General features: G+C 40.5%; 1 protein-coding gene across 3 annotated transcripts in view; it reads right to left on the bottom strand.

The window, feature by feature from the left end:
• ptprfa (protein tyrosine phosphatase receptor type Fa) overlaps window positions 1-12,424 on the bottom strand; it is a 374,997-nt gene that overhangs the window by 32,328 nt on the left and 330,245 nt on the right. For all 3 annotated transcript variants that reach the window (XM_030726596.1, XM_030726597.1, XM_030726598.1), the window contains one exon: window positions 8,865-8,962. In XM_030726596.1, the coding sequence (XP_030582456.1) occupies window positions 8,865-8,962 (98 nt within the window). The remainder of the gene's footprint in view (window positions 1-8,864; window positions 8,963-12,424) is intronic.

Here is a 12,424-nt window from a genome sequence, read left to right as displayed (position 1 = left end):
AATAGAAATGTATAAATGATAGCTGCATTCCACCAATGGGAGGCTGAGCTTTTGTGGATGCAGGTTTACTGTCATAGTTTACTGAGACATTTAAAAGTACTACAATTACATTTGTTTCACCTGGTGTTCGTCAGGTGGAAAAGGCCCACAGCAGCAGCCTGGGCAGTTTTCATGGCAGTGCTGAGAGCAGCAGATATGAAACAGGTATTTCAACAGCGCTGTGTTATTCTACTTTTTCGTTTCTGCCACCTACAGTATATTGCCAGAAGTATTCACTCACCCCTCCAAACCACTGAATTCAGGTGTTCCAGTCACTTCCATGACCACAGGTGTATAAACCAAGCACCTAGATGTGCCGACTGCTTCTACAAACATTTGTGAAAGAATGGGTCACTCTCAGGAGCTCAGTGAATTCCAGCGTGGTACCTTGATAGGATGATACCTGTGCAACAAGTCCAGTTGTGAAATTTCCTCAATACTAAATATTCCACAGCCAACTGTTAGTGGTATTATAACAGAGTGAAAGTGAAGTGGGAACAGCAGCAACTCAGCCATGAAGTGGAAGGCCACATAAATTGATGGAGCAGGGTCAGCAGATGCTGAGGCACGTAGTGCACAGAGGTTGGCAAATTCCTGCAGTCAATCACTACAGACCTCCAAACTCAAGAACAGAGTGTAGAGAGCAGGGTTGTTATAGTTAACGAAAACGAACAAAATGACGAAAACTGAAATTGAAAAAACACTGTCGTTAACTGAAATAAATAAAAACTATAATTAAAAGGAAAAAACAATAACTAACTAAAACTGTATTGTGAGTTTACAAAACTAACTAAAACTAACTGAAATTATAGATAAACTTTCATTTTCTTGTATGTCATTTTTTTAAAGCCTCATGGATTGATATGAAATCATTTTTTCCACTCTTCGAGTTTAAGCTGGGAGCGCCATCGGGCAACTGCGTGCGTGCGTGTGCATGTGCGTACGTGCGCTCAGCGCGCTGGTCCGAAAAGTAACGGCAGCGGTCTGCAGAGAAAGCAGCGCACAAGGCGGCTACAGAAACCGCTCTGATCCTACGGGGTAACCTGACGTGCACCTCTGGAGAAATGTGACTACTTTTCGGGTCCGTGCAGTCCACAAAGTTGCGATTAACCTGTTCAGTCCTTGTGCGTTTCCGGCTACTTTTCGCCGGCTGCTTTATTAGTGAGAGAATAACAATCAGGAATAATAATCAAAGCATCAATTTAAGGACTCACAAATGTCATCAAATTCCTGGAGGGAGACTGCTGAAACTGTCGGGATAGACGTGAAGGAATATATGCGGACATGAGGTCGGCCACTTCGTAGGTTGTGTACAGAGGCCGCAAAGACCCTGCAAGTCTAATTAGGAGCATCTAACCAAGCTAGCTCCAAAACAGAAGCAGCTTCAACATCACAATGCAGCTGGATTTGACCTTTGACTCATTCAAAGATTTTGTTTTTGTCAAACACCACCTGTTGGTGTTGTTGATCTACTGTATTGATGCTGAAGTTTATTGTAGAGTTTTGAAGTTCATATTTTTCTTTGTTTCTCCCTGTTGATGTTCATGTGTGTCCTTAATGTTACACACATTTAGCACGTAGTACTGCTGTCTGTGAACAGTTGGTTGTTGAATATATTTCTTTAAAGGGTATCTTTGTCAAGTGTTTATTACACAGTAGTCACTTGTACGCCTTGAATCTTGAACCTGTTTAAGTACGAAAATACTAAAACTAATACTGAAACTAATTAAAACTAAAACTAAGCATAAACCGAAAATAAAAACTAATAAAAATGATCAAAACCACTCTGAAAACTAATTAAAACTAACTGAATTAGAGAACAAAAAGTAAAAACTAACTAAAACTAAACTATAATGTAAAATCCAAAACTATTATAACCCTGGTAGAGAGCTTCATGGAAGGGGTTTCCATGGCTGAGAGGCTGCATGCAAGCTTTACATCACCAAGCACAATGCAAAGCATCAGTGGATGTAGTGGTGTAAAGCACGCCGCCTCTGGACTCTGGAGCAGTGGAGATGTGTTCTCTGGAGTGATGAATCACATGATGGGTGAGTCTGGGTTTGGTGTGGAAGAACTTGACTGGCCTGCACAGAGTCCTGACCTCAACCTGATAGAACACCTTTGGGATGAATTAGAGCGGAGACTGTGAGCCAGGCCTTCTCATCCAAAATCAGTGTCTGACCTCATAAATGAGCTTCTGGAAGAATGGTCAAAAATTCTAATAAACACTCCTAAACCTGTGGAAAGACTTCCCAGAAAGGTTGAAGCTGTTATAGCTGCAAAGGGTGGGCTGGCATCATATTAAACCCTCTGGATTAAGAATGGGATGTCACTGAAGTTCAAATGTGTGTGAAGGCAGACAAGTGAATACTTTTGGCAATATTGTGTATATACTGTCCCAGCGGTTTCAAAGTTTCAGATAATGAGGTGAATCTCTGTACACATAACACCTATAAGTCAAAAACTCAGGCTTCAGATTGCTCTAAATGATCAGTTTTCCACAGACTTTTCTACTCTTGGCTCTATATGATGCTATAAAAGATATTTGAAGCCCATCTATTAGTTCCTGGTTTGATCCCTGGCATTTTTAGTCTGCATGTCAACTGTCCTTGGACAAAAATTACACCCATGCATCATGGTGGGGGCAGACCATTTGTCTCAGGCACACAGCTCTAGCTGTGAGCACCACCTACCTGTTCGAACCTTCAGTTTTCAAGTGCCAAGACAGTTAGTTCAAAAGGGGGAGGGGCTAAACTGTTTGTTTTGGACAGTGAATGAACTGAGCTGTGAATCATACAAACACTGTAGTAGAATCCAAGAATAAAAATAGTTAGAAATCATCATATTAGGTCTCCTTTAAGGAGCCCTGTGGATCAACCCAAAATAAGCTTTACTTGTGCAAATCAGGCTTATTTGATAGAGGCAAAATAACAGATGTAATCATTATGATATAATGAAGAGAATCACTGTTTCAGGGCCATATGCATTATATAAAGTAGTCTCCAATAGTCCCCAAACAGACTGGCCCATTTATCAGACGTAACAAGCTGTGGGATCCTCTGGCAGGTCTCATTTTAAACACAGCCATTATCAGCTTTTCATTTCAAGCCTTGCTGCTCTCACTTTGGACTAATGGCTGAGGCCTCCTATGCAACAGGACACAAGAAGACATACTGTGTGTGTGTGTGTGTGTGTGTGTGTGTGTGTGTGTGTGTCAGAGTGAGAGACCTTATGCTTCTGTCACTGACAGAAGCATAAGGAGACAGAAGCAAGTGTCCTGATCAAAGTTTAACAAGTTATTTACTGCACATTCCTGAAAAGCATGCCACAAATCACACACTGAGGGTCTCATTACCAGCAGACACAAAGCCTGAACCAACTGTTTGGCTCTTCTGGGCTTAACCCCACACACTGTGTTCTCCAATGTCAATGTTCCCCTGCAAGGTTTTGGCCTACTCCTCTGGAGGATTTGGGTGCAATGACTTCCTCAAGCACAGTTTAACACGTGCAGTCAATGGCAGGTCAGCTCTGTGGAACTGTTGCCTGTGAAAATATCTAAATAGATGTAATAAAGTTAAATTCTAGTCACTGTAATTCAAGCCAAGAATGATGGTAAGTTATCTTCACTGGTGCTTAAACATAAAGACATGAAGACACTCCTACAAACTACTGTTTGGCCCAGCTTTCACTGTATATTCAGCTATGAAAGTGAAATGACTGGTTCTTACATTAATTTTTTCACTTTCTAAAACTGTATTTAGATCATTTCCTCTACTCGTTTTAGACTACATTCTTAATGATTAATGAAATCCAGTGAGGCTACAGCATTGTTAATAAACTTTTAATACTTGATAATTGAAAGTAGCCACACTAGAACAATCAGCCACCACCAGCTGTTTTAAAAATGAAGCCAAGGCCAAAAAACTGCAGCTCTTCCAAGTCACTGAGCTGGACGTCTTAACCATATTTCACTCCTTTTGCTGTGAAGTAGTGTAGAAGTAGTGGCTCTACTCTGATCTCCTCCAGTATGACTGAGGTCCTCACACTATTTCTAAGGAATAGCCCAGACACCCTTCACAGGAAGCTTATTTCTGCTGCTTGTATCAACGATCTCATTCTTTCTATCGCTAACCAGAGATGTGACCATAGGTGAAGGTAGGAAAGTAGATTAATGGTTAGTCAATAGCTTTGCTTCCATGCTCAGCTCTCTCTCCACCACAACAAACCAGTACAGCAGCCACATCCCTGCAGACACTGGACCAGTTCATCTGTCAACCTACAGCTTACTTCACTTGTGAATAAGACCCTGGGATTCTTAAACTACTCCATTTGGGGCAGTAACCCTTTACCAACCTGGAGTGAGCACTCCACCTTGTTCTGGCTGAGAACCATGTTCTCATACTTGGAGGTGCTAATTCTCATTCCAGCTGCTTCACACTCTGTTGCAAACTCCCCCAGGGCAAGCTGGAAGGTCACAGCTCAATGAAGCCAACTAAACCACATCGTTCACAGAAATTAGATTCTGAGGCCACCGAACCTGACAGCCTCCACCCTCCAATTCAATTCAGTTCAATTTTATTTATATAGCACCAAATCACAACAACTGTTGCCTCAAGGCAATAGTTAAAATGATGAGTGAAAAAGAGGTGAATGAAGAAGAAACACTCAGTGCATCACGAGAAGCCCCCAGCAGCCTAGGCCTATTGCAGCGTAACTAAGGGAGGGCTCAGGGTCACCTGATCCAGCCCTAACTATAAGCTTTAATAAAAAGGAACAACCTGATAATGAATTACATCAGACCACCCTAGAAGTAATAAATGCATGAATTAGTTTTTCAGCTTCACTCTGAGACAGGATGTTTCTAATTTTAGTGAAAAATTGCACAAAAGAACGAAGGCAATCCCATTTATTTAATGTGCATGCTGGACATTTTATAAGTTTAGAAGCAGGAAATTAGAGGTCATCCAGGCCTTTATGTCTTTAAGACATGCCTGTAGTTGAACTAATTGGTGTGTATCATCTGGCTTCATGTATCGATAAAGCTGGGTATCATCTGCATAGCAATGAAAATACATGCAGTGTTTTCTAATATTGCCAGAGGGAAGCACATACAATGTAAATAGAATTGGTCCCAGCACAGAACCCTGTGAAACGTTGTGACTAATTTCTTTATGTGAAGAAGACTCCATGTTTTCTATTAGATAGATATTATTCAAACCACTGCAGTGCAATTTCTTTATTGCCTATGGTATGTTCTAATGTAAAATATCTGTAAAATATTGTGGTCACCGGTATCGAACGCTCCACTAAGGTCTAGCACAGGGATCCTCAAATCCAGGCCTCGAGGTCCGGTGTCCTGCAGGTTTTAGATGTGTCCCTGATCCAACACACCTGATTCAAATGGCTGAATTACCTCCTCAGTATGCAGTAAAGTTCTCCAGAGTCCTGTTAATGACTTCTATATTTGACTCAGGTGTGTTGGGTCAGGGACACATCTAAAACCTGCAGGACACCGGACCTCGAGGCCTGGATTTGAGGATCCCTGGTCTAGCAGGGCAAGCACAGAGATGAGTCCACTGTCAGAGGCTGTAAGAAGATCATTTATAACCTTCACCAATGCTGTTTCTGCACTGTGATGAATTCTGAAACCTGACTGAAACTCTTCAAATAAGCAGTTCCTCTGCAGAAGTAATGGTTTAATTACTACCACCTTAAAAGCTTGTTGAATTAATCCAGTAATAAAGAGTGATCATCAGGTTGAAGCATTAATTAATGTAGGACTTCTAATAGACACGCTGATGGTTTGAAGGAATTAACTATTGACGTTAACTCAGAAAGATCATTTGGAGAGAGTTTAAATAAATATCAGCAGTTTTAAAAGTTCCTGTACATAGTGATTTGTCTGTCAACATTTTTTTCTCTAATGGTTAAAAAAGTCATTACTAGTTAGAGTTGGAGGAATACTCGGCTCAAGAGCGCTCTGACCCTTTGTCAGGTGGATTAAAGTGCTCTACTCTCTACACTCTTGGTTGAACAATTGTATCCATAAATTTATGAACAGAATTGGTGGCAAAGGGCAGCCCAATTTTTAACAAATTTTTTGTCTGTTTTTTAGCACCAACTGGCAGCATCCATTTCTGATACCATTACATGTACAGTTCATTCATGCTTGCTTAGCAAGCTTGCCAGCATTAACTCACACCTTAGTATGCCATAATTGTCCAAATATGATTATTTATAACATCCATCCATCCATCCATCCATCCTCTTTCGTTTTTCTGGGGCCGGATCCCGGGGGGCAGAAGCCTAAGCAGAGAAGCCCAGACCTCCCTCTCCCAAGCTACTTCCTCCAGCTCATCTGGGGGTACCCCAAGGTGTTCCCAGGCCAGTCGAGAGAGATAATAACCTCTCCAGCTTGTCCTGGGTCTGACCTGTGGCCTCCTACCACTTTACTACCATGCCCGGAACACCTCACCCAAGAGGCGCCCAGGAGGCATCCTAATCAGATGCCTGAACCACCTCAACTTGCTCCTTTTGATGTGGAGGAGCAGTGGCTCTACTCTGAGTCCCTCCCGAATGGCTGCACTCCTCACCCTATCTCTAAGGGAGAGGCCAGCCACCCTTTCCTGCCGCTTGTATTCACAATCTTGTTCTTTCGATCACTACCCAAAGCTCAATTGACCGGTAAATCAACAGCTTTGCTTTCACACTCAGCTCCCTCTTCAACATGATGGAGCGGTGCAGCGTGATGATGATGATGGCTGTAAAGTTAACGTGCTAACGCACCTGTTACCTGCCCTTGCTTGCCGTGAACATCTGGTTAACGCCGAACACATTACCGCTGAGACGTCAGATCAAATGCACTTTGAATTACCATAATTGGTAGTCCGCGAATGGCGGCATTATTTAAGTTCACGGGCCAGCTGGCAGGCCCGTGTTAAATAAAGGGTTAAAGCTAACATTCATGATCAGATATCAAATTTCATTTTTATAAATAAAGACAAGTAATCTAACCACAGTTGCATACATTTCCTTTGCTCCATCTGAATATTTATATTTAAACAAGTAATTCAAGCCAAGACATTATCTGATCTGAACTGTCTTGTTTTGCAAACAAGACAACTTGTCTCCAAAAAGTTCCGTCCAGAGGTACAGAAAAAAACAAATGGGAAAGGTGGAAAAGTTGATTCAGTTGCTGTTTCATAATTTATATGCCCCCTTCCTTCTACTGTGCATAAACAGTGTACCCATCTGTCCTGGTTTATCCGCTTGGAAATTCACCACTTTAAATGCAAATTACCTTCCTTTGTAGGACATCAACAAACCATAATCCCTCACTGGCTCTTACAGTAGGTAAAAGCAGTTGAATATTATTCTTGGAAAGGAAGCAGAGAATTCAAGCATACTTAGCAGGATCCTTTTTCTTTTTTCTTTTTGCTAATCTGAACTTTAACTCTGCAATGCTGGGCCAGCTCTATACATGAATAAAAACATCTCAGGGGAAAAAAATGGGCTTGGGAAAATGTACTGTGTAAGGTGTTTTAGTTAGAGTATAAAATGCTGATTTTCCAGATGGGCATATTATATATATATATATATATACTAAAAATAAAGAAAAAGAAACATTTGAGTCAACAAAAGAGATTATTTTCTCAAACTCTGTAAGATGACTTCTTCTACCTGAGCAGCATGTTAGCATGAAGCGTCAAAACAGACAAAAGAGAGATGTTGAAGGGCTGTCATTAAGGTGCAAAACAGAGGATGACTTTCACCACAGGAGAGGTTGAGGGTATTCAAGTGCTCGAGAGAAAACACATTAAAATAGAGGCTGAAGTAGTTCCTTATAAAAACAGAGCCCAAAAAGTGATAAATTAACATTCGTAAGTGACCACTTATTTTAAAGTGACTTACACTTTCTAATCAGTTATTAAAGCAAAACAGTCCAGAGCCTGTTCGGAGTGTTGACAAGTTATGTTTTTGGGCTCCAATTTACAGATGTCCCCTAAATGTGTCACAAGCTGTAAGGATACACTGTGTGTGTGTGTGTGTGTGTGTGTGTGTGTGTGTGTGTGTGTGTGTGTGTGTGTGTGTGTGTGTGTGTGTGTGAGATTGTGCCTGTTCAGAATGGGCAGGTATCAAGTTGTAGCTTCTGAAGAACAAAATTAAATACATAAATAAATATATCAGGTCCAGATATCTTTGTGAGAACCAGTTTGAGTTTTTAGATCAACAAAGTGATGACAGCTTTTTTTAAAGTTAGAACTTTTTGCTCAGCTCATTTAAAATTTTTTTTTTTTAACCTCAGTTCAAGGGCCTGGTTGTGAGTTAAGACTTGATTTTAGGCTTGAAGTCAGAATTAGGTTTAAATTAAGGTTAAGAAAAGGGTTTGAAACTTAAATATGATGGTTAAGATTATGCATTAATGGCAAAGAATATCCTCACAATGATCACAAAGCCAAAAATCATGCCTGTGTATTTCAGCGTACCCCTCTGCGCATAGGGTAGAGCATGCAGCAATGACTTTAGTGGAAAGTCTGGTCACACAAAACGTACTCATCCAAACAACCTCAAACTTGGCACTGCATTTACTCAGGTCCCCAGCAAGACACCTGGCAAATTTGAAGTGCCTTATTTCTTCATTTTAAACCACAAAAGATCAATTACTACACTCTTAAGGGACTCTTAAACACCACAGGGACTGTTCCTTTCCTATTACAGTATGTTCTTTCCCTTGGATGACTAGCTCATACATCTGAAATGACCAAAAGTGGCTTAAATGTGTGTTGCTTTACGTAAAAACCATGTGTAAGAGCAGGAAATTTTACCTCGTACTCCTGAGAGAAGTGCAGACCATCGTTGGCCTTGAGTCTCTCGATGTGGTCAGCCAGGTCACAAACAGCGATGGGAGGATGTTCCCTCATCCCTACAGAGACAGGGAGAGTGGTGAGTCCTGTCCATCACAGACACACGCACAAAAACATGCGCACACACGAAGTGCAGATGCATGTTGAAGGCTCAGTGTTAACTGGTCACAGTGATATGGGGTGACAGTGAGAGTGCTGTGTGCTGAGCAGAGGGATGATGTCTAGCTGTGCAGCTCTTCAACAGCATGCTGTAACCACACTGAAGATGAGCATCAACTAGCATGCTGATTGGTTAAAGAAATCCCAAAAAGCAGTAGGTGAGTGGGAAGGTGGCTGGGGTGCAAAAACAGTATTTTAGGTTGATATGCTCTAATATTTTTTGGATTTGCTGGTGGACTTATTACTTTATTAGATTAGACAGACAGTGTACATTTAGCTTTGATGAAACCCATTTGGGATAAAACAGCTGACATGGACAGATCATGAAAAGAGAAGGTGATGGTGATAAATGGGAGGCCTCCATTTCTAAAAGCTTCTAGGAAAAACAAAACAAAAAAAGGGACCAGGCAGGAATGAAAGGGAACATTAGTCAAACACAAGAGGATTGAAAACTAACTTGGTGTGTTCGGGCAACTGAGGACACTGGAACCTGTGGGGGAAAGACGAGGCAAAACCAAAGCACAGGGGTCAGTTAGGACAAGAGGACACAAGGAACACTGAGAAAGGAGCTGTCCCACTCAGCAAAAACTTGTTTAAGAGGTGCGGAAAAGACAGCTCTCCCAGATGGCTAAACAACACTGAGATTTTGAAGAATTTAACCTTATTACAACTATAAACCATAAATTCACAGTGCTTCTTGTATTTTTTGCTAGTTGGCACAATCACATTTTAATTTCAAGTGGTCCAAATCACTTGTCTATCTTGGGCTAAATTTGAACCGAAACAGACTATACACAGCCCAATTTTCAATTACTATTATTAGCATCTTTGGATGTCTGGTGCTTGGTAGGGTATCAGTTCTGTTTGGTTCTTGGCACTGCCCTACATCTGTCAAAAAAAAAAAAAAAAAAAAAACCTGCTGTTTTTCAGCAGATACACTCAATGTCCACCAAAGGACAGAAGCTATGAACTCCATGGATCTTGGGGATTTTCCTTAAGAACTATCAACTAGTCAAAAATGTGTACCATTTCTATGTTTTAACCACATCTGCAAGTGATAAAAATGTCCTTCCTTTTTATCCATTTTCAAAATGAGTATTTCTTTAGGCAAGGAGCATTATAGCCTCGAGGAGCTTATAGTTTTACTGTGGAGACTTAAAGGCCCTTACCACCATGCTCGAAGGTCCTTAATTCCAAATGAAGTATCCTTCTTATATTTGCTGAGCAGAGCTCAATGCAAACTACTTTCTTTTGGACAGATTCTCATTGTCACTTCAGGCACACATTGGTTTAATTCTAAAAGAGCAAATATGGTTATTTTCCCACTTCTGTCCCCCAAAGAACCAAAAAAACCTCTGAAATGAGAAACATATGTGCCAATCATGCTGACAACAGGTTTAGATGTGCGGTGACAAACATATATTTAAGTCCTCTTTACGGTAACCATATCATAAATCTTCATGGTATTTGTTTAATGTTCTGGACTGAGCCGTTAATGAAGCTGTAATGTCCTGTAACTTTGTTCTTGCATAGCAGAAGTATAACCTGCAAGAGAAAAAGCTTTTTAAACCCTAAAAGTCTATTTTTAGCTTCTTTATTTGTTTGTTTTTATTTGATTTAACTCATGATTATATAAATGTGATTTTCTTTCCCCATTCATTTATGTACGAGCTTCAAAATAACTGCTCATAACAGCACAAAGACTAGCCAAAATGTCTAGTAGCAAAGTGGCAAGTCCTGCTTTTAATTTGGTAAAAAAAAAAAAAAATGCTTACTATACTTATTGTCCATGTTAATGGATTAAATATCTCATACAATAATATATTGAAAAAAAATATGCAAGTACACGCACCACCCATGAGACTACAGAAGGTGTTGTGTTAATTACTTTTTTTTGGCCACAGCGGCTTTTATCGGCAGTGGAGGGAGACAGGAAATGAGGTAAAGATACAGGGGAAGACATGCGGGCAAATTGGCAACAGGCTGGGACTCGAACCTGCGCCGCCCGCACCGCAACGTGGCATATGTATGTGTTTGCTGGCTTCACCACTAAGCCATTATTGTCATATGACATTAACACACCCAGGAGGTCGTGACACAGATGTGACTGTGGTGTACTTTATATACTCTAACTTTACTGTTTACACTTGGAAATGTACGTAGGCAAAAAAGTAACATTTAACTTGATGTGTCAAGATTATCTTGCTGAATAAAACATGACTGTTTCATTAACGTTTATTTCCAACAGGGCTTATTTTTGCAATAACCCCCAAATAATACAAAATGCTGCAAAAAATTGTCATTCTTGCAACCATTAACCCTAAACACATGTAAAGTTTCTGAATGCACACTGGTGATGTTCAGCCAGCCAAGCCTAACAGCTGCAGAGCGTCAGTTCCAGCTGATGAATGCTTTCCTGTCTTCTGCAGGGACATCTGGTTGGAAAATAAGTGAAAACTCAAAATTTGGGGTTTTTCTGGAACTTTGACAGTGGCCAGCAATTTACAATTAAACTATCCAGTATCATAAGCATTATTTATGTGCTGTGAATGGTTAGAAAAAACCCTAAAAGATGATTTTGTTCCAACACCAGTTTTATATGTTGATGTGTTTGTTGCTGAAGAAGAGGTGTTTCAGAGGTGTTTCATCCAGACTAATGTTTCCTCACTTTTCTGTGTGCTTTCTCCAGTTGCCGCAGATGTCCCAGAATGAGCTGTGGTGGGAAGTTGAAAAGTGTTTAGCCATCATTAATTCAGATGGCAGCAAATTAAAAAACAGAAGAGGCAGTGAGTACCAACTCATGTCTGAATGTGCCTTTAGCCACGATTGTTTCACAAGAAGCAGTGGGGAAAAAAAGAATCAGCTCAAGTAAATGTACACACTAAAAGTTCTACATCACTGGACTGGCATTTACTAAGAACATAGGACTCTAACACACAAAGTCTTGTTGGTCCTGTTTTGTTTTTGATGTTTATTTTTTAGATTTTGTGTTAGTGTATTCCTATGTTCCTGATTCCTGTTTCCTTGTGTTTTCTGTTCATTCGTATTTAGCATTTCCTGTATTAACATCCCATGTGTCCCAGTGTATCATGTTTGACTGTGTATCCTTTGAAGTTTTGAGTTCTTAGCCTTCAGGTTCTTTCTGTCAGGTAGTTAGTTCTCTTTTTCTGGTAGTTAGTTGTCTTCTGTGCCTTGTGTTTAGTTTTACTACATCCCCTGTCTCAGCTGTCTCTACTTGCCTAATCACCCCATGTGTATAAATAGTCCTATCTTCCCCTCAGTCTTTTTTTGCAGTGTCTGGTCAGCTCTACTAGTGTACTTCCCTCTGTGAGCTCCTGGGCTTGTCTGGATTATGTTGCTTC

Source organism: Archocentrus centrarchus, chromosome 4, assembly GCF_007364275.1.
Source record: "Archocentrus centrarchus isolate MPI-CPG fArcCen1 chromosome 4, fArcCen1, whole genome shotgun sequence".
Lineage (NCBI taxonomy): Eukaryota > Metazoa > Chordata > Actinopteri > Cichliformes > Cichlidae > Archocentrus > Archocentrus centrarchus.
Note: the sequence above shows the minus strand (reverse complement) of the source record. Positions and strands in the feature narration are given on the sequence as shown.